This window comes from Lissotriton vulgaris, unplaced genomic scaffold (genome assembly GCF_964263255.1).
Source record: "Lissotriton vulgaris unplaced genomic scaffold, aLisVul1.2 SCAFFOLD_726, whole genome shotgun sequence".
Classification (NCBI taxonomy): domain Eukaryota; kingdom Metazoa; phylum Chordata; class Amphibia; order Caudata; family Salamandridae; genus Lissotriton; species Lissotriton vulgaris.
Window position 1 is genome coordinate 433,788 of NW_028243544.1, and position 25,579 is coordinate 459,366.

The 25,579-nt window shown below is 52.3% G+C and overlaps 1 protein-coding gene across 5 annotated transcripts in view; it reads left to right on the forward strand.

Annotated features, from left to right (window-relative positions):
* Positions 1-25,579, forward strand: part of SPTAN1 (spectrin alpha, non-erythrocytic 1) — a 365,414-nt gene that overhangs the window by 106,011 nt on the left and 233,824 nt on the right. For all 5 annotated transcript variants that reach the window (XM_086948611.1, XM_086948613.1, XM_086948610.1 and 2 more), the window contains exons 7-14: positions 5,681-5,825; positions 6,448-6,602; positions 18,785-18,920; positions 19,300-19,401; positions 23,539-23,676; positions 23,869-23,979; positions 24,134-24,211; positions 24,299-24,454. In XM_086948611.1, coding sequence (XP_086804737.1) covers positions 5,681-5,825; positions 6,448-6,602; positions 18,785-18,920; positions 19,300-19,401; positions 23,539-23,676; positions 23,869-23,979; positions 24,134-24,211; positions 24,299-24,454 — 1,021 coding nt within the window. The remainder of the gene's footprint in view (positions 1-5,680; positions 5,826-6,447; positions 6,603-18,784; positions 18,921-19,299; positions 19,402-23,538; positions 23,677-23,868; positions 23,980-24,133; positions 24,212-24,298; positions 24,455-25,579) is intronic.

Sequence of the window (25,579 nt, forward strand, 5' to 3'; positions counted from 1 at the left end):
CGGACCCCAAAGCACTCACCAGTGGAGGACACGGTGGGCTTGCAGTAAAGATGTTGTGCAGTCGTGGCGATCGTCGGTCCCTTGAGGTCTCGTCGCACTCACGGTTCTCAGCTTGGCTGTAGAGGTGAGTAGAGGTCAGAGGTGCCAGGGAAGCCGGGTCTCGTCGAGCTGGGTCGTCGGATTCGTGATGAAGGACTTGCAGCAGACCGCAGTGTTCTTTAGGATGGTGCCTGCGGATGCAGGGTGACTACTCCTTAGCCACAAGGGAGAATCTTGAAGAAGAAATCGTGAAGTCCTTTCGAAGAAAGTGGTATCTTGATTCCAAAGATGATCTAATTTGAACAGGGGGCCCGCTCCTATCTTTATACTAAAAAAGGGGGCTGACCCGGTGACTAGGTCCTGCCTATGGGTGGGACCAGGAGGGGGGTGGTTACACCCCTCTCCCTTGCCGGACTTCCCCAGGCCAGGGGCTGGTGTGCCCCTGGAACTGGTTCTGACTGGCCTATGCGTAGTGAGCACCGGGGTGCCACTCAGCAGTCACCTTCCTGAAAAGCCCTGCCTACCCAGGATACACAAAACCATGTCTGGGACGGTGCTAGCACCGCCCCTGACAGGAAACCCTTTGTCCAGGCTCCCCTCACTGGGAGGACTCCCAGCTGCAGGGGGTCAGACTCGTGTCTGTGGTGGCAGCATCCATTTTGTGGAGCTGAGGCTTTGCTTAACTTTAACCGGGGTTCACAGTTACATACATGTCGTGTCCCTCTAGAAGGGTGGAATGCTAACCCCGTCGCCAGAATTGGCGAGGGGTTAGTATTCCAATTCGTATGACACCTTACTCGACATGTTTTGATAAAGCAATACCAAAGTTAGCATTTAACCGCGAGGATTATAATGCACTTAAGAGTATATGGTATGCGATATCATGGAACAGCTATTGGGACTTGATTCCGCAAGCTGCAGACAGGCTCAGCTCATGCCAGAGCACCATCTCACACGATTCCAAGCACTCTGCCTTCAGGATTGTCAAGGCCTGCCATAGGAGTGACTGATAGGAATCTGTGTGTCCATTTTAGGGTTAGATATAGGTATACTATATCTACAGCAAAGGGTGATTACACGACTTTGCCCCAGCTGTCATGCAGCCAGTTGTGTCAAATTTAGGAGGCCAGCCAGGGGTGGCATAATACATGCTGCAGCCCCTGGCAGCCCTGGGTACACCTATGCCCTGAGTTACAGGGTCTGATAAGGTGGCCCAGTACCAATTGGAAATGTACCTAGGGTACATGGAATCCATTTTAAAGAGAGAGCAGTAGGCCTGGGGTCCTGATTGGCAGGGTCCCAGGTCGACTATGTCCAAAACCAGCTAAAACACAGGGCAAAAAGTTGGGGGCAACCATAGTCAGGATGTACCTTCCTACAACGGAGAGCACCATAACAAAAAATGAGGCAAGTTGGGACACGTTCGAATTGTATGACCAGCACAGTATCGCCAAAACGCTTTCCAAAATTAAACCAAACAATCACTATCAAGATCCCCTTCCCGCAAAATGTGTAAAAGAAATCAATCACGTTCTAATTCCGATATGGACCGAAATTATAAATGCCTCACTTTCACAAGGGATCCTCCCGGACTGCCTAAAAACAGGTCAAGTTGCCCCCTTAATCAAAAAACCTACGGCAGACAGATCAGACCCAAACAACTATCGACCAGTGACCAACATCCCACTATTGGCCAAACTAATTGAAAAATGCGTACAGAACCAACTAAGCCGACACATCAACAAGTTCTCACTGTTGGATGAATGCCAATCAGGATTCAGAACAGGTCACAGTACTGAAACTGCGATCCTCCATATTGTTGACGATGCGCTACAGGCACTCGACCAAAACAAAGCGTGCCTACTGATTCTCCTCGATCTGTCGTCGGCCTTCGACACCGTAAATCACGAAGCATTACTGTCCAGGCTACGGGATAGGATGGGTCTATCAGGAACGGTGCTGAAGTGGTTCATCTCTTTTCTACAGAACAGATCACAACGATTCCTGGTCAACCAGTCAATATCACCTCCCTGTCCTATTTCAATCGGAGTCCCTCAATGGTCTACGTTATCCCCAGATCTGTTCAACCTTTATGTTGAGCCGCTTACAGAAATCTTCCAAAAAGCAGGGATATCATATCACATGAATGCAGATGACACGCAAATATACCTAAAGATCTCGTCCATACAAGACTTGGAACGAGGAAACAAGGCTTTAAAAATGGCTATGCAATGGTTAACTACCAACCAACTGAAGCTTAACACCAACAAAACGGAGTTCCTACTAATCTCACCAGCAAGGAGCCGTACGGAAATAAAGGAATGGACGAAAGTGATGACTGCGCTAAACTGCACCCCAACACTAATCAAGTCAGCGAAATCTCTAGGAATCACTCTGGATGAGAATTTAGACATGAAAGCCCATATCAACGCAATGGCCAAGAATGCGCGATTCCACCTGAACTACTTTAAAAAACTGAAACCTTTCATCTCAGAGGCGGATCTCAAATTGGCTATCCAATCCTTAGTTATCTCTAGGATTGAATATGGCTGCTCCACCTTAGCGGGCTTACCAAAAATGTCCACAGCACCACTGAAAGCATGCCTAAACGCTGCAGCAAGAATTATCACCGGATCCAGGAAATATGACCACATATCGCCACACCTGAAAGCATTAAGCTGGCTACCCTATGAAGCCAGAATCCAAATGAAGATAGCTTGTATCACTCATAAAGCGCTACACCACAACACCCCTGGATACCTAGCGAAGAAACTCCAGCTTTCGGGAGGGAATCGCCCAGCGAGGAGTACTGAAGAATTTTTACTACGACCAGCCTTTTTCTACAAGAAAAAAACCTATGACAGAGCGTTCTCAGGAGCTGCCCCCAGAATATGGAACTCAATTTCTCCTATCATCAGGAAGATCCAAAATGTAGAAGCATTCAAGCGAGAGTTAAAGAGCTATCTGATGAAAAAAAACACTACCTAGATCTGATCAGTCGCGAAATGACAATGAACTAAATATCATACCTGTTTACACACTCTACTTAAGATAGATATATACCCACCTACGACCTTATTTATCATCTACCTCCTATCATCTACCTCATAGTTGCTTACACATCTTCTCGTGATTGAAGTATATCCAACACTGTCTATACTTATTACCTACCTCCTATCTTCTACCTCATACGTGCTGTCAATAGTACTGTTTGATATATATGTCTTTGTCCACGCCTCATATGTAATTCGTTCCGATGCCTTTATAACTGAGTGATATATACTGTCTGTCGCATACGCCTATATGTTAAGCGCTCTGATACCCACGGGTCTTGTTCGCGCTATACAAAACTTTCTAATAAATAAATAAAATAAATAAATAAAGTGCATTAAGATATGTTATTTGAAGACAAAAAACGCACCTTAACAGTTCCCCCTAGGGCGCATTCTACACTCAAACTAGGGGCATCCATGGCTTTCCTAGGAAATATTCCTTTACACGAAATTTGTAGAGCAGCCACATGGTCAACCACACATACATTTACAAAACACTATTGTGTAGATGTACATTCGAAACAGCAAGCTGCTGTTGGACAGGCTGTTCTCAAAACTCTTTTTCAGACTGCTGCAGCTGGCACAGGCGGCCGCCGTTAATGGAGGGACTGCTATATATTCTATGCACAGATATGAATTTAGCAGCCCACATGCCTCGAATGGAATATGCTACTTACCAGTATGCATCTGTTCTTGGCATGAAGGGCTGCTGACATTCATATCGCCCACCCGCCTCCCCGGTGCCTGTTGCAGCTGTAGCATTCACTCTTTGCATGGCTATCTCTTACTATACTATACTCCATCTCTGCCACAATGGCGAAAAACAATCTAAGGATGGAGAAGATGCCCATGCGCACTGTAGTGCAGGGGGGGGGGGGGGGGTCACCTATCTCGTGATACTTCGAAGACTCTTCCAAGGCAACAAAGTGCAATCATCCGGACCCAACACTAGGCGGCGATCTATGCACAGATATGAATGTCAGCAGCCCTTCATGCCAAGAACAGATGCATACTGGTAAGTAGCATATTCCTTTTAGGGCCACTAGAATTATGCAGCAGGAGAAGACCAAATTATGCTGCAGAGTTGAGTGAATTATGCTCATGATAAGGAAAAGCCAATAATGCAGCACATTTTATGACCGTATTACTTCATTATTTAGTCAGGTTTAGGTCGAGCCTAGGCAGCGCGCATGCGTTGTCTGCAAGACCTGCTGTATTCACTATACGGAATGTAATCCTGCCTGCTGCTTTCCATTTGGTTTACTCCTGCATAGGTCTTCTTTGATCCTCATTGGTTGGTGCTCCCTTTACATCACTTCTTTGTTTTGCTCAGGAGCACTGGCCAACTACAGTTTCCTTACGCTGTAGGTGTTTGTGTTCCTTTGCAGACTACTTCAAGCGTTGAAGCTTGCAAACATTATGTGAGTGAATCCGAAACACACTTAAGCCGGCTTGGTGGCTGCATCCACCCTGCATCCAGTCTGGTGGTGAAATCTGAGCTCTTTGTCCACTTGCACGCATGCTGCACTGTTTTTTGCACAACTCCTAAAACGTACCATGCCTATCCTCACACTTTCCAGATTTACTCCCGTGTCTGAGATGTCACACGCCACATCCGGTGTTCAGTCCCAGCCCCTGCGCGCCCCTCACAAATCCAGCGCAGTTCATATCTACATACTGCGCCTCACTCTCTGATGGCAGCTATCACACTGCCAGTAGGTTATTCCGCGTTGACCCGCTTTATTTGTAATACCTTTTTAGAAACACGTGTCCTCCTCAGTGGATCTCTGTACTGTGCGCTGCAGGCTGTCTGTCGCTTTATCGCTCCCAGCTGCCTGACAGCAGCACTACTGGGGACGCTGCCTTGTCCACCCAACTACCTTTCCATACTCTCCGCCTATCAATTTACGTGCATCGCCTATTAATGATCCGTTATCTTATTGCAATCATTTATTTATGCGTCCACACCACTTCAAACCAAAACATATGGATAAAAGACATAATTTACAACGCCAATAGCTCTAACTCTCGCAAATGTGACACTATTGCATTTCAAATGCTTGTTACACTGGTTAACACTGTATGGTCATTGGCTGCACCTCAATTTAGCACCCACATATAGCAATAACCAATCGGTGAACCTTTCCTAATGGCCTTCACTACGCAGCAGCGCCACATTGCTGAGTTTTTAGGAACTTTTGAACCGTTTGAGATAGAAACAAACTTTTTTGGGGTTACAATCTGCAGACTGGGAGTCAGATGATGGCTTATGGGTCAAATGCGTCTAATCTACAATTGTGATAATCAGCGCTGTCCCACACTTGCATAATTCCAGTGACCCTCATTATATTTTATATACTTTTCTTTCTGAATTTAATTCTAATGGAGTTTTTAAAAAATAGAAAAGGTTGCTATTGTAAACATGTTTTTCTTTATCAGTGGATTTGGAAAAAAATGATTTTTCCCAATAGAAATGTGTTGCTGGATTCTACAAATGGCCATTGGTTGAGTGTCCCAAAAATTCCTTGATGGGCAACCAATATATAGAAGCGTCTTCTGACACAAGCTGCGGCTCTCTTCCTCTGCAGGGATGTGGACGAGACTATCGGCTGGATAAAGGAGAAGGAGCAGCTCATGGCTTCTGATGACTTTGGTCGCGACCTGGCCAGCGTTCAGGCTCTACTGCGAAAACATGAGGGCTTGGAGAGGGACCTGGCTGCGCTGGAGGACAAGGTATTGTAGCTTCCCTTCAAGCTGTGATGAGTGCATGATGTGAGTAAACTAATTGTAAAGGTCTGCAGAGGATTAGTCTGGAGCTTCTTCCGAGGACACTTCTGGGCTTTGTGCCGGAAGACTGATCACTGGGCTTCAAGAGTGTCTGAGAGGCAGGAGATGAGGAATCCATTTTCAGGGTTTCTTGAGGAATCCGTGCTTCTGAGTTGAGGGACGGGTACAGGTGAGATATGGTACAGTGCGACTGCTGGGTCTAGGGTATTGGGTGTAATACTGGAACTAAGTGTGGCAGGGTGGAGATGGGATGGAGTTTGGTATAAGTGGTGGCAAAATTGTGTGGACATGCATAACTCATGTCTTCCACATAGGTAGTTGTGTATCTCTTTGCTCTGGATCTGCACTTGGTCTGTCTTGACAGCATCTCGGAGGTCCGTGGGATTGTGCATGAGGCCAGTCGAGAGGTGTTGCAAGTAACCTCTTCTATTGTAGTCCACACACCAGTGTTTGATAACGGGATGGCTAAAGCAATTGTTTATTTTGGGGGTCTTGCATTTCAAAATACACATCCAACAACAGAAAGCCCCTCAATGTTGATTAAGCGTAACATGCTTTCATTGTTTAGGTGAAAGCTCTCTGCTCAGAGTCTGACCGCCTGCAACAGTCTCACCCACAAAACGCACCCCAGATCCAGGTGAAGCGCGAGGAGCTGATAGCCAACTGGGATCAGATCCGCACCCTAGCAGCTGAGCGCCACGCCCGGCTCAACGACTCCTACAGGTGAGGTCATGGAAGTGGGCACTGGTTACTAATGCCACTAGTTGAGGTTTGCATGCTTTTGCCAACCCTTTGTGCATGAGAGGTGAGTTAGAGTGTGGTGCCTGGTGCAGGGATTTCTGGGTGAGGAGGCTTGCACCATCCCTGCTGCAAGGACTAGTGGGCACCAGAGGAGGCTTGTGCCCTCCTTAGTGCAGGGACTCGTGTGGGTGACCAAGAAAGCCTACGCTTGGCTTTCTATGCTATTTCTAAAGATGATTGATACATGTTGTGTAAGATGCATTTACTCACATTACTTGTACCATTCCTGCCGGAGGGCATGGTGTAAGGTTGTGCTCGTTCTTCGCTCTTTATCACTTCTCTGTTTGTTGGGGTATGAGTGCGCAATCAGTGACCCTTACAGATTGTCAGTGAAAGGAAACTCTAGGACTTCGCAGACACCTAGAGATTAAAATGCAGCCCCCGTAAGTTAAGCCAGTTTTTGCAAAATCACTGGCACATCTTGTAGGAAGGTGGATATCGGACTATGGTTGCCCCCAATTTTTTGCCTAGTGTTTTGCTGGTTTTCGACATAGTTGGCCTGGGATCCTGCTATCCAGGACCCCAGGCTTCCTGCTCTCTCTGTTAAAATGGACTCCATGTACGTTAGGTACATATCTAATTGGATACTGAGTCATCTTATCAGACCCTGTAAATCAGGGCATAGGTGCACCCACGGCCTGCCAGGGGCTGCAGCATGTATTGTGCCACCCCTAGCTGGCCATCCAAAACTGACACAACTGGCTGTTAACACAGCTGGGGCAAGGTGGTGTAATCACCCTTTGCTTCAGATATAGTATACCTATATCTAACCCTAAACTGGACATATATACTCCTATAAGTCACTCCTATGGCAGGCCTTAACAATCCTGGAGGCAGAGTGCTTGGAATTATGTGAGATGGTGCTCTGGCATGAGCTGAGCCTGTCTGCAGCGTTCGGAACCAAGTCCTTTAGCTGTTTCCATGATAATGCTATACCATATACTCTTAAGTGCATTATAATCCTCGCGGTTATTGCTAACTTTGGCATAGCATTATCAAAACATGTTGAGCAAGGTGTCATACGAATTGGAATACTACCCCCTCACCAATTCTGGCGACGGGGGTAACATTCCACCCTTTTAGAGGGACACGACATGTATATAACTGTGAACCCCGGTTAAAGTTAACTCGAGCCTCAGCATCACAAAATGGATGCTGCCACCACAGACACAAGTCTGACCCCCTACAGCTGGGAGTCCTTCCAGCGAGGGGAGCTTGGACAAAGGGTTTCCTGCCTTGGGAGGTGCTAGCACCACCTCAGACAGGATTTTGTGTATTAGGTAGGACAGGCCTGAAAGGAATGAGACATGCCTGGGGCATACAAGGTGTCCCTGTGTATACACCGGTTCAAACCAGTTGCTGGGGCACTCCAGCCTCAGCTCTGGCGCGAAACCGGACAAACCACCCCCCTTCCTGGTCCCACCCATAGGAGGGACCTAGTCCTAGTAGAGCCCACTTTAGGAGAATAAAGGTAGGAGCTGGTCCCATTCCACGTTGGATTAATCCTGACCACGCAACACCTGTCGGGGGGAGACTTCAACAGTTCCTGCCAGTCTGGAAATCCATCACCACAGACAGGTGTGTCACACAGCTTATACAGTACGGTTATTGTCTGGAGTTAACATCCACTCCACCCAACATACCCCCAAGACACCGTCCTATGTCCGCTGAGCATTTGCACTTATTGCAGCAGGAGGTCCTCGTCATGCTGCAAAAAGGGGCCATAGAGCTGGTGCCTGTGGAAGAAAGAGGCACAGGAGTTTACTCACTGTACTTCTTGATACCAAAAAAGGACGGGTCCCTCAGACCCATACTGGACCTCCGACCCCTCAATCAGTACATTCTATCGGAGCACTTTCACATGTTAATACTGCAGCAAGTCCTCCCGTTGCTTAATCAGGGGGATTTTCTCGCAACTTTAGAAGATAAGTATTTTCACATTCCGCTGCACCCGTCACACAAAAAATACCTCCGGTTCACCATCCAAAACCAACATTACCAGTTCAAGGTTTTGCCTTTCGGGGTAACCACGGCACCCAGGGTGTTAACAAAGTGCCTGGCGACGGTGGCGGCGCACCTAAGAAGACAAAACATTCACGTCTACCCTTATCTGGACGACTGGCTTATCCAGGCAAGGTCGGCCCAGCAGTGTGCCAGCCACATGTCCCACACCATTCACCTTCTTCTCGATCTGGGATTCTCACTGAATTACCCAAAGTCCCACCTGCAACCCGCCCTCATACGGCAGTATCTGGGTGCGACCATAGACACTCTGGCAGCCAAAGCACAGCCGAATTCAGTGAGGGTCAACAGCATTCAATCGCTGATACAGAAATTCAGACCTCAACACTCGCTTCCAGCAAGAGTGTTTATGCAGCTGATAGGTATGATGGCCTCCTGCATCTCCATAGTCCCGCACGCAAGACTACATATGCGTCCGCTTCAGGAGTGCTTAGCACGTCAGTGGAATCAGGCTCACGGACAGTTGAAGGACCTAGTGTCAGTAACCGGTCGTGCATACAACTCTCTGCATTGGCGGAATCCACAAAACCTTTGCAAGGGACGACCGTTCCAGGAGCCTGTGCCACAGATTATCCTGACAACGGACGCTTCTCTCCAGGGTTGGGGAGCGCATGTACTCCATTACACTGTGCAGGGGCTATGGACACCACAGCAAAAGATGCTCATCAATGTTCTGGAACTGATGGCGATCTTCATGGCACTGAAAGCCTTTAAAGTACATCTATGCAACAAGGTCGTGTTAATCCGGAAGGACAACATGACGGTTATGTACTACATTCAGAAGCAGGGAGGTACACACTCTCCACAGTTGTCTCATCTGGCTCAGAGCATGTGGAAGTGGGCCGTTCAGAGGAACATCTTCCTCATGGCGGAACACCTCCCGGGCAAAGACAATCAGATGGCGGACCTGCTCAGCAGGTACAGCCACCAGATGCACGAGTGGGAAATACATCCATCAGTACTCTACCCGTACTTCCAAAGGTGGGGTCATCTAGAGATAGACCTGTTCGCCACAAAAGAAAATGCCAAATCCCGGAGCTTTGCCGCCAGGTTTCCACACCCACAATCGCAGGGCAATGCGATATGGATGAACTGGTCAGGCAAATTTGTTAACGCTTTTCCCCCAGCACCCCTGATACCGCTGGTGGCACGCAAGCTCAGGCAGCACTTAATGACTCTCATCCTGGTTGCTCCAACGTGGGCTCGCCAACCATGGTACACCACATTTCTGGAACTGTCCGTGGTACCGCATCAAAGGCTGCGCCTCACACCCAGCCTTCTGACGCAGAGCCATGGCGGCATTCAGCATCCAGATCCGCAACAGCTCAACCTAGCGATCTGGCTCCTGAGGTCTTAGTTTGGCTACCTCAACTTACCTCCTGACTGTATGGACATCATCCGGGAGGCAAGGAAGCCCACCACCAGAGCATGCTATGCCGCGAAGTGGAAGCGGTTTGTCATTTACTGTGCAGGCCACTGTGAGAAGTTGGCCTGATATATAATGTTCACTATTCTAGTGATCACTATGTATCGGTCCAAACAACCCTTATTGATGTTTGGTTGTAAGTCAACCTTATAGACCAGCTATCCTAGTAGCATGGATACGAGCAGTCTTTGGGCTAAACTCTAGAGGGCGTGTTAAGCCAGCTATTATACCATCACATATACCCCTTGAACACCAAGTGAAAGGACACCACACAAGTGTTATGAAAATAAACAGTGTATTTATTTAGATCACAACAGCCCTGTACTCTTTATGAGGACAGGGTACTAAGCACACAACAAAACTCTTACGAAAATACTTTAAGTTGCACAATTTACACAAGTGCCCGAGGGGCACGGAAAACCATATACTACAAAAGTGGAATGCGAAATTACTAGCAGGTAAGTACTACGCTAATAGGCTTTAGGATCGCTAGGACATGACTACTGAACCTTCAGATTACTAGCAGGAGGCCTAGGGAGATCGGGTGCAGAGTGTGCACTCACGCGGGATGCGGAACAAAGTCTATGGTTGCTAGGGATTACAAAGTTGGTGATATCGGACGAATCCGACTAGGTAGAGCTGAAACGAAAAAGGATCTGGACCCTTGGATAGTGAGGCTATGCTGGGGCACCGAAATGCGGGCTAGTAGCCAGGCAACGCGGTGAGCAGCAAAGAGCAGAAAGGGCCCCACGCAGATCTCGTGGATGCTGGGAGGCTGAACTTCGGTGCTGGAGCTGCTCAGGGTTGGGGCTTCTCGGACCCCAAAGCACTCACACGAGGATCCCTCGGCGGTCGTGCTGGGCAAGAGTCGTGCAGACTTGAAGATGGGCGGTCCCTCGGTCTCGTCGCACCCACGGATCTCAGCTGAGCTGTAGACGTAGGTAGAGGTCTGAGGTGCCAGGGAAGCCGGGTCTCGTCGTGCTGGTCAGTCTGATTCCGGAGGAAGGACGTGCAGCAAACCGCAGTGTTCTTGGATGGTGCCTGCGGGTGCAGGATGACTACTCCTTAGTCACAAGGGAGAAATCTTGAGAAGAAGTCGAAAGTTCCTTTCGTAGAAAGTAGTTTCAGGATTCAAAGATGATCTAATTTGGAAGGGGGCCCGCTCCTATCTTTAAACTAGGAAAAGGGGCTGGCACGCGACTAGGTCCTGCCCATGGGTGGGACCAGGAAGGGGGGGTGGTTACACCCCTCTCCCATGCCGGACTTTCCCCAGCTCAGGAGCTGGTGTGCCCCTGGAACTGGTTCTAGCCGGCAGATGCATAGTGAGCACCGGGGTGCCACTTGCAGTCACCTTCCTCTAAAGCCCTGCCTACCCAGGATACACAAAACCCTGTCTGGGATGGTGCTAGCACCGCCCCTGACAGGAAACCCTTTGTCCAAGCTCCCCTCGCTGGAAGGACTCCCAGCTGCAGGGTGTCGACTTGTGTCTGTGGTGGCAGCATCCATTTTGTGATGCTGAGGCTTGAGTTAACTTTAACCGGGGTTCACAGTTACATACATGTCGTGTCCCTCTAGAAGGGTGGAATGCTAACCCCGTCGTCAGAATTGGCGAGGGGTTAGTATTCCAATTCGTATGACACCTTACTCGACATGTTTTGATAAAGCGATACCAAAGATAGCATATAACCGCGAGGATTATAATGCACTTAAGAGTATATGGTATGCGTTATCATGGAGCAGCTATTAGGACTTGGTTCCGCAAGCTGCAAACGGGCTCAGCTCATGCCAGAGCACCATCTCACACGATTCCAAGCACTCTGCCTTCAGGATTGTCAAGGCCTGCCATAGGAGTGACTGATAGGAATCTGTGTGTCCATTTTAGGGTTAGATATAGGTATACTATATCTAAAGCAAAGGGCGATTACAACACCTTGCCCCAGCTGTCGTGCAGCCAGTTGTGTTAGATTTACATGGCCAGCCAGGGGTGGCATAATACATGCGGCAGCCCCTGGTAGGCCCTGGGTACACCTATGCCCTGAATTACAGGGTCTGATAAGGTGGCCCAGTACCAATTGGTAAATGCACCTAAGGTACACGTGTCAATTTAGTGAGAGAACAGCAAGGCTGTGGGTCTGATTAGCAGGCCCACAGCCAGAGAAGTCGTAAACCAGTGAAGCAAAAAGCAAAAATCTGGGGTGATCGTAGGATTGCAGACCCTACTCTCCTACAGCCACAACATTAACGCGCTGGATGCATCTATTCAGAACATCATTTGTTATCTCTTACATCTGTACAAATGTAATCTGGCCTATGCTTCCTTTCGCATACATCTATCCGCAATGGCTGCTTATCTCCAAAACAGACAGCACCTCTCACTTTTCAGGGTGCCTGCCATTAAAGCCTTTCTGGAAGGACTCAAACGAGTCATTCCTCCGCGGACGCCACCAGCTCCGGAGTGGAACCTCAATGTGGTCCTCACCAGGCTGATGGGTCCCCCTTTTGAACCACTGCATTCCTGCGACATTCAATAATTGACATGGAAAGTGGCTTTCCTTATAGCGATTACGTCGCTACGACGAGTTAGTGAACTCCAGGCACTAACTATCCAAGAGCCATTTATTCAAGTTCATTCTAACAGGGTAGTGCTTCGCACTAACCCTAAATTCCTTCCTAAGGTAGTGTCTCAGTTCCATATCAACCAGGCTATAGAACTACCTGTGTTCTTCCAAAATCCAGAGTCACTGGCGGAGAGAATGCTCCACACACTTGACGTCAAAAGGGCCCGAATGTATTACATTGATAGGACCAAGTATTTTAGGAAGACTAAACAACTCTTCGTTGCCTTTGCGCCACAACACAAAGGTAACCCCATTCCCAAAGCTGGTATAGCCAGGTGGATCGTTAAATGTATTCAGATCTGCTATCTGAAAGCCAAGGGTACTCTCACCATTCCACCATGGGCCCACCCCACCCGAAAGTTGGGGCCTCCATGGCTTTCCTTGGAAATATTCCTTTGGAAGACATACGTAGATCAGCCACGTGGTCTACCACACACACATTTACAAAACATTACTGTGTTGATGTGCCCTCCAAACAGCAGGCAGCTGTAGGGCAGGCTGTTCTAAAAACACTTTTCCAAACTGCTGCAGCTGGCACGGGCGGCCGCCGTTAATGGAGGAACTGCTATGTATTCTATGCACAGATACGAATTCAGCAGCCCACATGCCTCGAACCGAATGTGCTACTTACCAGTATGCATCTGTTCTTGGCATGTAGGACTGCTGACATTCATATCGCTCGCCCTCCTCCCTGGCCCCTGTAGCGGCTGCAACATTCACACATACTTCTAGCATGGTCATCATTCACTTAGTTTCACTCCATCTTGGCCACAATGGCTAAAAACAATCTGAGGATTGAGTCGATGCCCATGCGCACAGTAGTCTAGGGAAGGAGCCACCTATCTCGTGATACTTTGAAGACTCTTCCAGGACAACAATGTGCGATCATCCGTACCCAACACTAGGCGGCGATCTATGCACAGATATGAATGTGAGCAGCCCTACATGCCAAGAACAGATGCATATTGGTAAGTAGCATATTCGTTACCGACCCCCCCCTCCCCCCCCCCCCCCATCGCCGGTGCCTTCACTGTCTGGGCCCCGACCACGACGACAAGTCCTGCTCCGATTGCCCGGCCCTGACGTCCAAAGCTAGACTGGAGCGGTCCCGCAAGCGACTCGAGCTCCGGCAGTCAGCCCCGTGCTGCTCGAGGTCCCGGGCCAGAAGGAGGGGAGGGACCGGTCGCGGGGCCGGAGTCACCACAGTTCCGGGAGTCGTCATCAGTCTTCGGGCTCGAAGTCCTCAGGTAAGAGGTGACATCGCACTTCTGACCCCATTCCCGCCCCCCCCCCCCCCCCCCCCCCCCGACGCTCGCGCGACGCGGCCGGGTGACACCGCCCCATGGCTCCGCCGGAGCCGCAGGCGTCGCGTCCTGCTCCATACCCGCCATTCCCTGGGCAGTACGTGACGCCGGAGGAGATCGAGGCTTCCTCATGGCCATAAGGTCGCTCACTCCTCCGTCGGGTTCCGCAGCGCCTTTGACTGGGTCCCCAAGCGGGCCGGGTGCTTCGGCCCGGCGCCGTCGGCGACTTCGGTCCAGACGCCGCAGGGCCCTGCCGGATCCGGGTCGTCGCCGGTCATCCTCACAACCTCGCTGGCCCCCAGGGTGTCGCCCCCGGCACCGTCCCAGGATGCCGCCGCCCCCGGTCCGCCGTATTCGACGCCGCTAGGAGATTTCTACTTCTACGACCCGGCCCCATCCTTTGACCCTTAGTATCAGGAGATGGGTGGGGAGGAGGATTGGGAGGGGTCGAGGACCCTCTGGCACGTGAGTGCCAGTCTTCTCAAGACTGGGCAGGTGAGCTAGGGGAGGCCAGTGGTCTGGACACTTCGCCCGACACTGGTTTTGTCTCCCCTCCTACCGTGGCTACGGAGGAGGGGGCTGCCTATAGTGTGGTGCTGACACGGGCTGCCAACGCTTCGGGCCTTGAGCTCCCAGTCGCGGCTGTGAGGACGAACCTCCTCACTGAGGTCCTTAAACCGCAAGCAAGCTCGGCTGAGCCTCTGCTGCCGTTTAATGAGGCCTTGCCAGATGTTCATCTGGGCACTTGGTCCAAGCCCGCTACAGGTCCGCCTGTAGATAGGAACGTGGCTAGGCGCCACCGCCTGGCTCCTGGTGACCCTTGCTTCCTGGCCACCCACCCCACCCCCGAGAGCCTGGTCATCCAGGCCTCTAACTCCCAGATCGCATTCCCGACGACTCCCCCTATCGGGAATCCAAGCGGTAAGAAGAGTATGGTAAAAAGATGTTCTCCTCACTTAGTTTGGGGTTGCGGTCAGTCAACACCGCGTGCCTCTTGGGCCATTACACCCACTCTCTGTGGGACACAGTCGCGAACGTGTTGCCACAGTGTCCGAAAGGGGTCCGGACTAAACTCACTCAAGCCCTTGTGGAGGGTCGAGATGCGGCACGTTATTCCATCCGGTGTGGGCTGGATACCATGGACTCGCTGGGCAGGGCGATGGCAACGACGGTGGCGATTCGTCGCCACGCCTGGCTGAGGTCCGCCAACTTTTTTACTGATGTCCAAAACACTCTTATGGACATGCTGTTTGATGGCCGTAGCCTCTTTGGCGACAAGGCAGACGTGCGCTTGAGCGCTTTAAGGACTCCAGGGCTACGGCCAAGTCCTTGGGCCTCTCGGCCCCGCGCCAGCAAACTGTTGCCTTTTTGCTCCTTTTGTGGCCAAGGAAGGGGCGCCCCAACACGTCCTGCCAGCCACGGCCTGCAGACTAACATCCAGCGCGGTGGCGGACGTGTTAACCGCCGTGGCGGCGGTCAGGGACAACGGCGAGGTCAGTCCACACCTACCCCTGCAGCAGCCACCTCGAAACCCTCCTAGTCCGAGCTTTCAGGCCCATGTGACGCCAGTGAGGGGCAGGGTTCGCCATCACCGCCTCCACTGGCGCACCATCACATTAGACAGGTGGGTGCTGCAAATCGTCCGAAGGGGCTACTCCCTCCCCTTTGAGGCGACCCCTCCAGCCATGCCACTGCAGTACCACCGCTTGTCGGGGGATCACTTGAGTCTTCTGCGAGAGGAAGTTACGGCCCTCTTGGCTAAGGGGGCCATCGAGTGCGTTCCAGGACCAGAAGTAGGGTGTGGTTGTTAGTCCCACTACTTTCTGGTTCCCAATAAGGGCAAAGGGGTATCTTGGACCTGCGGAACGTCAACGGCTTCCTCCGGAAGGAGAAGTTCAAGATGCTGACTTTGGCTCAGGTCTTAGCTGCCCTGGACCCGGGAGACTGGATGGTAGCGTTGGACTTGCAGGACGCTTACTTTCACATCCCCGTCCTGCCGGCCCACCAGCATTACCTGCGGTTCACGGTAGGCCACGAGCACTTTCAGTTTACCGTGCTCCCCTTCGGCCTTACCAGCGCCCCACGGGTGTTCACGAAAGTGATGGCGGTGGTCGCAGCTCATCTGCGCAGGTTAGGGGTTTCAGTCTTCCCCCTACCTCGACGACTGGTTGTTGAAGGCTGCTCGCCCCAGACAGTCGTCAGCCACCTTCATCTGCAGTGGGACCTGAAGTTTTAGTGGGCCCAGCATCAGGGCAACTTGTCCGACCATGTCTTGATCTCGCAGGGCACTGCAAGACAGTTGCAGTGGTGGATCACGGACCGCGATTGGGTCAGCAGCAGATCTCTCTCCCTACCCCAACCGGAGCACGTAGTTGTGATGGACGCGTCCCTCCAGGGCTGAGGGGGGCCACATGGGAGAGGCGGAGATCAGAGGCCTCTGGTCTCCGGCGGAGTCCCGGCTCCACATCAACCTTCTGGCGCTGCGGGCAATCCAGCTTGCACTGAAGGCATTCCTCCCCTCTGTCGCGGAGTGTAGTGCAGGTGTTCACGGACCACACCACCGCCATGTGGTACTCCAACAAACAGGGTGGGATGGGGTCGTTGACCCTATGCCAGGAGGCTCTGCGCCTCTGGCAGTGGCTGGAACATCAGGGCGTGACCCTGGTGGTTGAACACCTGGCAGGTTCCCTGAACGCCAGGGCGGACGAACTCAGCCGTCGGTGCATGATGGATCACGAATGGCGTCTGAACTCGGACGTGGCGCAAGGCCTTTTTCAGCAGTGGGGAGAGCCTTGGTTAGATCTATTCTCCACAGAGAACGCGCAATGTCATCAGTTCTGCACGTTCGAATTTCCAAGGAGGCACTCGCTCGGAGACGCTTTTCGTCGCTAGTGGAGCTGCGGTCTGTTGTACGCCTTTCCGCCTATACCACTTCTGCCCAGAGTGCTGAAGATCAGACGCGACCGGGCCCAAGTTATCCTTGTGGCTCTCGACTGGGCACGAAGATACTGGTATCCCGAGCTACTCAGCATGTCTGTCGATCCCCCGATTCGTCTGCCTCTTCAGGAGGACCTTCTGTCGCAGCAGCAGGGGACGGTTCTCCACCCGAACCTGTCCAGTCTCCACTTACATGCGTGGAGATTGAGCGGCGGCAGTTGAGGCCATTTGACTTGCCTCCTGAAGTTTGTAATGGGATTCTGGCAGCCAGGCGTCCCTCCACAAAATCGGTATACGCCTGCAGGTGGAACAAATTAGTGGCATGGTGCACAGCAAAGGCTGTGGATCCCCCTTTCTGCCCCTCTTTCAGAGGTTCTCCTCTTTCTTCTCTCTCTTGCCCAGCAGGGCTCTGCTCTGGGCACTATCAAGGGCTACCTCTCTGCGATTTCCGCCTTCCTAAGGCTCCCTGAACAACCCTCTTTGTTCAAGTTGCCAGTTGTAAATAGGTTTTTGAAGGGCATCACTCATATGTTTCCTCCTGTTCCTTTCGTGATGCCTCAGTGGGACTTGAACCTTGTTCTGACCTATCTGATGTGCGCTCCTTTCGAGCCACTTCATAACTGTCCTCTTCGTCTCCTTACTCTGAAGTCTGCATTCCTGGTTGCCATCACCTTTGCCAGGAGGGTGAGTAAGCTCCAGGCTCTTTCCTTTAAACCTCCCTTCCTTTCTGTCCATCCGGACAAAGTTGTGTTGAGGACGCGACCCTCTTTCCTGCCTAAGGTAGTCACAGACTTCCACATTGGGCAGTCCATCACCTTGCCCACCTTCTTTCCGCCTCTGCATCTCTCGAAAGAGGAAGAGAGGCTCCACCGTCTGGATCCAAAACGTGCGCTCTCATTCTACTTGGATCGCACACGCCAGTTCCGGGTTGATGACCAACTCTTTGTTGGTTACGTGGGCGCTAAGAAAGGTCAGGCGGTGCACAAGCGGACCATCTCTCGGTGGGTCGTGTTGTGCATCAAGGTATGCTACTCTTTGGCTAAAAAGGAGCCTCCTGTTGGGCTGAGGGCCCATTCCAATCGGGCCACGGCGGCTACTACTGCCCTAGGTCGGGGAGTCCCTTGCAGCACATCTGTCAGGCAGCTACGTGGGTCTCGCTGCACACGTTCGCAAGACACTACTGCCTGGACAGCCAAGTCCGGAGAGATGGCTTCTTTGGCTGTTCCGTTCTCCAGGACTTTCTGGTGTGATCATTGGTTCGCAGACCCACCACCGGGGTTGGTATTGCTGAGGTATCTATTCTAAGGTAAGGAATCTAATACTAACCTGTTTCTTTCAGATGCACCAGTTACTTACCTTCGGTAACGATATATCTGTAAGAAACAGTAGTTGGTATTAGATTCCTTACCGCCCCACCCATCCTCCCCGTTATGCGAACCGATATCTAGGGTTAAAGTCATCGCCTTTCAGGGCCCTAGTTTCATGGCACCAGTGTTGGTTTTTATCATGGCTCTGCGTTTCTGGCACGGAAAAGTTATGTATAAGAACTGACGTCAGCGCGCGAGGGCGGGGTCTAAGTACTCAGGTGACGACGGACGCGGAGCCGTAGACAACGCCTACCGACGCGCCAGGGTACTGCTACGCAAAAGTTTCCGGATCCAGTCTGATGCCTGGGGATATTCTAAGGTAAGGAATCTAATACGAACTACTGTTTCTTACAGATATATTGTTACTGAAGGTAAGTCACTTGTGCAACTAGTTAGTACTGGGGTTGTGATGAAATTTTTTCTCTTGCAGGCTGCAACGCTTCCTAGCAGACTTCCGGGATCTCACCAGCTGGGTGACTGAGATGCGTGCTCTCATTAATGCTGACGAGCTGGCAAATGACGTGGCAGGGGCGGAAGCATTGCTAGACCGGCACCAGGAGCATAAGGTATGCCTAGGGCTGATACCCCGCACATTCTAGACCCAACTAGTTTAATGCGGTCATTCACATCTCAAGGGCTGCAAATATGAGGAGCTCCTTTGTGATTAGCATGTTTAATTTGGGCCAAACTACCCCTTCTCTTCCGGTTCTCCAATTTGAGCCCTCCAACATGTCTCCTCATCATCTTGACTTCCCCAACGGAGTGTCCTGGCTAATCTTGGCTACCTGAAGAAATCTTTGAAATTTTAAAGCTAGCATTTTAAAGTTTATTTGTAGTTCCTGCTTCAGAGCTGAGCACTCATGGCTGTGCCAAGGATTGCAAGAATGGCCTCAAACAGCACTTTGCCTCCTAGTCTGAGCATTACTGGTTCTGCTTCCTTTGCAGGGTGAAATTGATGCTCACGAGGACAGCTTCAAATCTGCTGACGAGTCTGGACTGGCCTTGCTTGCTGCTGGTCACTATGCTTCTGATGAAGTCCGGGAGAAGGTATATGTGGCATTGTCTTCGTGGCTTGGATTTTGGTCGGCGGGGGACTGGGAAATGGGCACGCATACTTCTGCTGTTAGTTCGTAGAGAGGTTTTAATGGGCTTGGATAGTGCACTTCTTCCACTGGTATGGACTCTTGGCTCGGCAGCTGGGGTTGGTTTTTGACTGGTTTGTTTCGGCCCGGGAATAGAGTAGGTGGGGATGGGGAGCAGGATCTGTGCTGGAGGGCAGAATCGGCAGCTGGAAGATGGTACGGAGAGCAGAATCTGCTTTAAGATGGTATGGAGATCAGGATCTGCTGCTGGAAGATGGTACGGGGAGCAGGATCTACGGATGGTAGAGGGTGCGAGGAGCAGGATCTGTTGTAAGATGGTATGGGGAGCAGGATCTGCTGCTGGAAGAGTGTGCGAGGAGCAGAATCTGCTGGTGAAGACGCTGTGGGGAGCAAGATCTGCTGGTGGAAGAGGGTGCGAGGAGCAGGATCTGCTGCTGGAAGATGGTGCGGGGAGCAGGATCTGCTGCTGGAAGAGACTGTGGGGAACAAGATCTGTTGGTGGAGAGGGTGCGAGGAGCAGGATCTGCTGGTGGAAGAGGGTGCGAGGAGCAGGATCTGCTGGTGGAAGAGGGTGCAGGGAGCAGGATCTGCTGCTGGAAGAGGGTGCGGGGAGCAGGATCTGCTGCTGAAAGAGGGTGCGAGGAGCAGGATCTGCTGCTGGAAGATGGTGCGGGGAGCAGGATCTGCTGCTGGAAGAGGCTGTGGGGAACAAGATCTGTTGGTGGAGAGGGTGCGAGGAGCAGGATCTGCTGGTGGAAGAGGGTGCGAGGAGCAGGATCTGCTGGTGGAAGAGGGTGCAGGGAGCAGGATCTGCTGCTGGAAGAGGGTGCGGGAGCAGGATCTGCTGCTGAAAGAGGGTGCGAGGAGCAGAATCTGCTGGTGGAAGAGGCTGTGGGGAACAAGATCTGTTGGTGGAGAGGGTGCGAGGAGCAGGATCTGCTGGTGGAAGAGGGTGCGAGGAGCAGGATCTGCTGCTGGAAGATGGTGCGAGGAGCAGAATCTGCTGGTGGAAGAGGCTGTGGGGAACAAGATCTGTTGGTGGAGAGGGTGCGAGGAGCAGGATCTGCTGGTGGAAGAGGGTGCGGGGAGCAGGATCTGCTGCTGGAAGATGGTGCGAGGAGCAGAATCTGCTGGTGGAAGAGGCTGTGGGGAACAAGATCTGTTGGTGGAGAGGGTGCGAGGAGCAGGATCTGCTGGTGGAAGAGGGTGCGAGGAGCAGGATCTGCTGCTGGAAGCGGGTGTGCGGAGCAGGATCTGCTGCTGGAAGAGGGTGCGGGGAGCAGGATCTGCTGCTGGAAGAGTGTGCGAGGAGCAGAATCTGCTGCTGGAAGATGGTAGGGTGAGCATGATCTACTGCTGGAAGAGGCTGTGGGGAACAAGATCTGTTGGTGGAGAGGGTGCGAGGAGCAGGATCTGCTGCTGGAAGATGGTGCGAGGAGCAGAATCTGCTGGTGGAAGATGGTGCGGGGAGCAGGATCTGCTGCTGGAAGAGGCTGTGGGGAACAAGATCTGTTGGTGGAGAGGGTGCGAGGAGCAGGATCTGCTGGTGGAAGAGGGTGCGAGGAGCAGGATCTGCTGGTGGAAGAGGGTGCAGGGAGCAGGATCTGCTGCTGGAAGAGGGTGTGGGGAGCAGGATCTGCTGCTGAAAGAGGGTGCGAGGAGCAGGATCTGCTGCTGGAAGATGGTGCGAGGAGCAGAATCTGCTGGTGGAAGAGGCTGTGGGGAACAAGATCTGTTGGTGGAGAGGGTGCGAGGAGCAGGATCTGCTGGTGGAAGAGGGTGCAGGGAGCAGGATCTGCTGCTGGAAGAGGGTGCGGGGAGCAGGATCTGCTGCTGAAAGAGGGTGCGAGGAGCAGAATCTGCTGGTGGAAGAGGCTGTGGGGAACAAGATCTGTTGGTGGAGAGGGTGCGAGGAGCAGGATCTGCTGGTGGAAGAGGGTGCGAGGAGCAGGATCTGCTGCTGGAAGATGGTGCGAGGAGCAGAATCTGCTGGTGGAAGAGGCTGTGGGGAACAAGATCTGTTGGTGGAGAGGGTGCGAGGAGTAGGATCTGCTGGTGGAAGATGGTGCGGGGAGCAGGATCTGCTGCTGGAAGATGGTGCGAGGAGCAGAATCTGCTGGTGGAAGAGGCTGTGGGGAACAAGATCTGTTGGTGGAGAGGGTGCGAGGAGCAGGATCTGCTGGTGGAAGAGGGTGCGAGGAGCAGGATCTGCTGCTGGAAGCGGGTGTGCGGAGCAGGATCTGCTGCTGGAAGAGGGTGCGGGGAGCAGGATCTGCTGCTGGAAGAGTGTGCGAGGAGCAGAATCTGCTGCTGGAAGATGGTAGGGTGAGCATGATCTACTGCTGGAAGAGGCTGTGGGGAACAAGATCTGTTGGTGGAGAGGGTGCGAGGAGCAGGATCTGCTGCTAGAAGAGGGTGCGAGGAGCAGGATCTGCTGCTGGAAGAGGGGCCAGGGTCTGCTGCTGGAAGAGGGTGCGAGGAGCAGGATCTGCTGCTGGAAGAGGGTGTGCGGAGCAGGAACTGCTGCTGGAAGAGGGTGTGCGGAGCAGGAACTGCTGCTGGAAGAGGGTGTGCGGAGCAGGATCTGCTGGTGGAAGAGGGTGCGAGGAGCAGGATCTGCTGCTGGAAGAGGATGCGAGGAGCAGGATCTGCTGCTGGAAGAGGGTGCGGGGAGCAGGATCTGCTGGTGGAAGAGGGTGTGGGGAGCAGGATCTGCTGGTAGAAGAGGGTGCGAGAAGCAGGATCTGCTGCTGGAAGAGGGTGCGCGGAGCAGGATCTGCTGGTGGAAGAGGGTGCGGGGAGCAGGATCTGCTGCTGGAAGAGGGTGCGGGGAGCAGGATCTGCTGCTGGAAGAGGATGCGAGGAGCAGGATCTGCTGCTGGAAGAGGGTGCGAGGAGCAGGATCTGCTGCTGGAAGATGGTGTGCGGAGCAGGAGCTGCTGGTGGAAGAGGGTGCGGGGAGCAGGATCTGCTGCTGGAAGAGGGTGCGAGGAGCAGGATCTGCTGGTGGGAGAGGGTGCGGGGAGCAGGATCTGCTGCTGGAAGAGGGTGCGGGGAGCAGGATCTGCTGGTGGAAGAGGGTGTGGGGAGCAGGATCTGCTGCCCGAAGAGGGTGTGGGGAGCAGGATCTGCTGCTGGAAGAGGGTGCGAGGAGCAGGATCTGCTGCTGGGAGAGGGTGCGGGGAGCAGGATCTGCTGGTAGGAGAGGGTGCGAGGAGCAGGATCTGCTGCTGGAAGAGGGTGCAGGGAGCAGGATCTGCTGCTGGAAGAGGGTGCGGGGAGCAGGATCTGCTGCTGGAAGAGGGTACGAGGAGCAGGATCTGCTGCTGGAAGAGGGTGCGGGGAGCAGGATCTGCTGCTGGAAGAGGGTACGAGGAGCAGGATCTGCTGGTGGAAGAGGGTGCGGGGAGCAGGATCTGCTGGTGGGAGTTTGCGAGGAGCAGGATCTGCTGGTGGGAGAGTTTGCGAGGAGCAGGATCTGCTGGTGGAAGAGGCTGTGGGGAACAGGATCTGCTGGTGGAAGAGGGTGCGAACAGCAGGATCTGCTATTGGAAGAGGCTGTGGGGAACAGGATCTGCTGGTGGAAGAGGGTGCGAACAGCAGGATCTGCTGCTGGAAGAGGGTGCGAGGAGCAGGATCTGCTGCTGGAAGAGGGTGCGAGGAGCAGGGCCTGCTGGTGTTGTGTGTGCAACAGGATCTTGTGGCTCAGTTTGGAGTGGGATGACCTGGAACCAGGGTTATGAGTGAGAGGTTGCAGCAGAGATGTCATGGCTACAGTCAGAAGGAGGGGTTTTAGTGAGGGGGAGCACAGGTTATTTTAGCCATGGATCAAAATGTAGATCTGTCTGAGGTGATGGAAAAGTAGGTGGGAGGAGAAGTGATTCCTTGAAATCTGATTTCGCTTCCCAATTCTTTATCTATACACCATCGTATCAGGCCACAAGTCTTTTGAATATCTGTTTTCACGTTTATTATAATTGCATTCATATAGTGCTTCCTAACCCTGACCAGGCCTTGAAGCGCATGCATGTCCCTTCGAACACCTTCGGTCATGTATTAACTGTCCTTTCTTCGCTCCAAGTTGTCTATCCTGGCAGGAGAAAGGACAACGCTCCTGGAGCTGTGGGAGCTGCGCAGACAGCAGTATGAGCAATGCATGGACCTGCAGCTCTTCTACCGGGACACAGAGCAAGTCGATAACTGGATGAGCAAGCAGGAGGTAAGAAGCTGGTTGGACTTGGCCTGGGGAGGCGGGGTACAGGAGGACTTGTTGCATGTTAGTGAGTCAAATTGCCTTTGCTGATGGCTGGAGTTAGTTGGCCTTCGTAGGCATACATTTAAGGATCCTTGATCGCCACCTCTTGAGTGGCAGGACCTACCTGCCTCAACCCACTTCCTCTTCTTGCATTAGGCGTTCCTGCTCAACGAAGACTTGGGTGATTCTCTGGACAGTGTGGAGGCACTTCTGAAGAAGCATGAGGATTTTGAGAAATCGCTCAGTGCCCAGGAAGAGAAGATCACGGTAAGGCTCCCGCTTTGCAGCTCGGTCTTTCTGGAAGGTTCCAACAGGCTGAAGCAAAACTGTGCTCCTGAGAATTCAAGGGGAACATTCACTTGGGTTAGCGTGGAGCACAGTTTAGAGTATGATCTTTGACTGTATTTATTTTAATTTTCAGGCCTTGGATGAATTTGCAACCAAGTTGATTCAGAACAATCACTATGCCATGGAGGATGTGTCATCTCGCAGGGATGCGGTGAGCATGTAGAATAGATCTGCCATCTTTGCTGACTCTTGTAAGAGATTGCTGAGTGACCCTGTCATTTTTCTTCTCTTTCTGCAGCTCTTGAACAGGCGCAATGCCCTTCATGAACGTGCCATGCATCGGCGTGCGCAGCTGGCTGACTCTTTCCACCTGCAACAGTTCTTCCGTGACTCTGATGAGCTGAAGAGCTGGCTCAATGAGAAAATGAAAACCGCGACAGATGAAGCTTACAAGGTGAGATTGAGGTTGGATATCCATTGTGTTCGAGGCATGTGGGCTGCTAAATTCATATCTTAGCATTAGATCGCCACCTAGTGTTGGGTCCGGATGATCGCACATTGTTGTCCTGGAAGAGTCTTCGAAGTATCCTGAGATGGGTGGCTCCTCCCCTGGACTACAGTGCGCATGGGCATCGGCTCCATCCCCAGATTGTTTTTTTCCGCCATTGGGTTCGGATGCGGTCTTGACGTCTCTCCGTCGGAACCGAAAAAAACATCATTTCTAAAGGCCAAAAGGCTTTGGGTTCTTTACGTCGGTATTGTTTGCGTACGGTCTCGAGTTCTTCCGTCTCTCGGAGCCGGAATCAGCGGAGTTTTTCCAACTCTTTGGACATCGAGGCCTTCTCATCGCGACTCGACACCAAGTTCCCAACATGGAGCGGAGTCCGTTTAAGCTGTGTCCGCTCTGTGGGTCCAAATACCCACATATAGACGTGCACCCGGTCTGTAATAAATGCCTTTCGCCAGACCATGACGAAGGAAGTTGCAGGGCCTGTGCGAGTTTCAGGTCGAAGAAGACTCTCACGATTCGGCGCGCGGTGCGCCTGGTGGCCAAGCAGACGGCCCCGGATCCAGAAAACATCTTCGACGACCAAGAAGAGGAGGACCAGAGCCATCATCTTCAAATCTCCCCGCCTGAGACGGAGGTCGAGGCTGATCCGGAATATGACGACGACGGGGTCGTGGATCAAGGCTTTGAATACGTCGACGAGGTAGGGGACGACAATATGGTTTATGGGGCCGCGGAAGATAGCTCAGGGGACGAGCTATGCCCCGAAGTTGATGAACATCAGGAAAGGGTCGCGGGATCGCCTGTCGGCCTTACCCAAGACCCTGTAGCGCAAGCCTCGGCCCCGCCTGCTGGCCCGGCCACGGACATACTTGCTGCGCCGAGGGAATCAAAACCGAAACTGAAAGAAGCGGTCTCGACTACACCTAAAATGGCCGACCCGAAACTGAAAGCGAAAGTTAAGGACTCAATCGTCCCTAAGATGGCGGTCGTTACAGCAAAGTCGAGTAAACCGGCAGCCTCATCGACTCCGTCGACCTCCGGTCCGCAGAAGTCGAAGAAACACGGCGA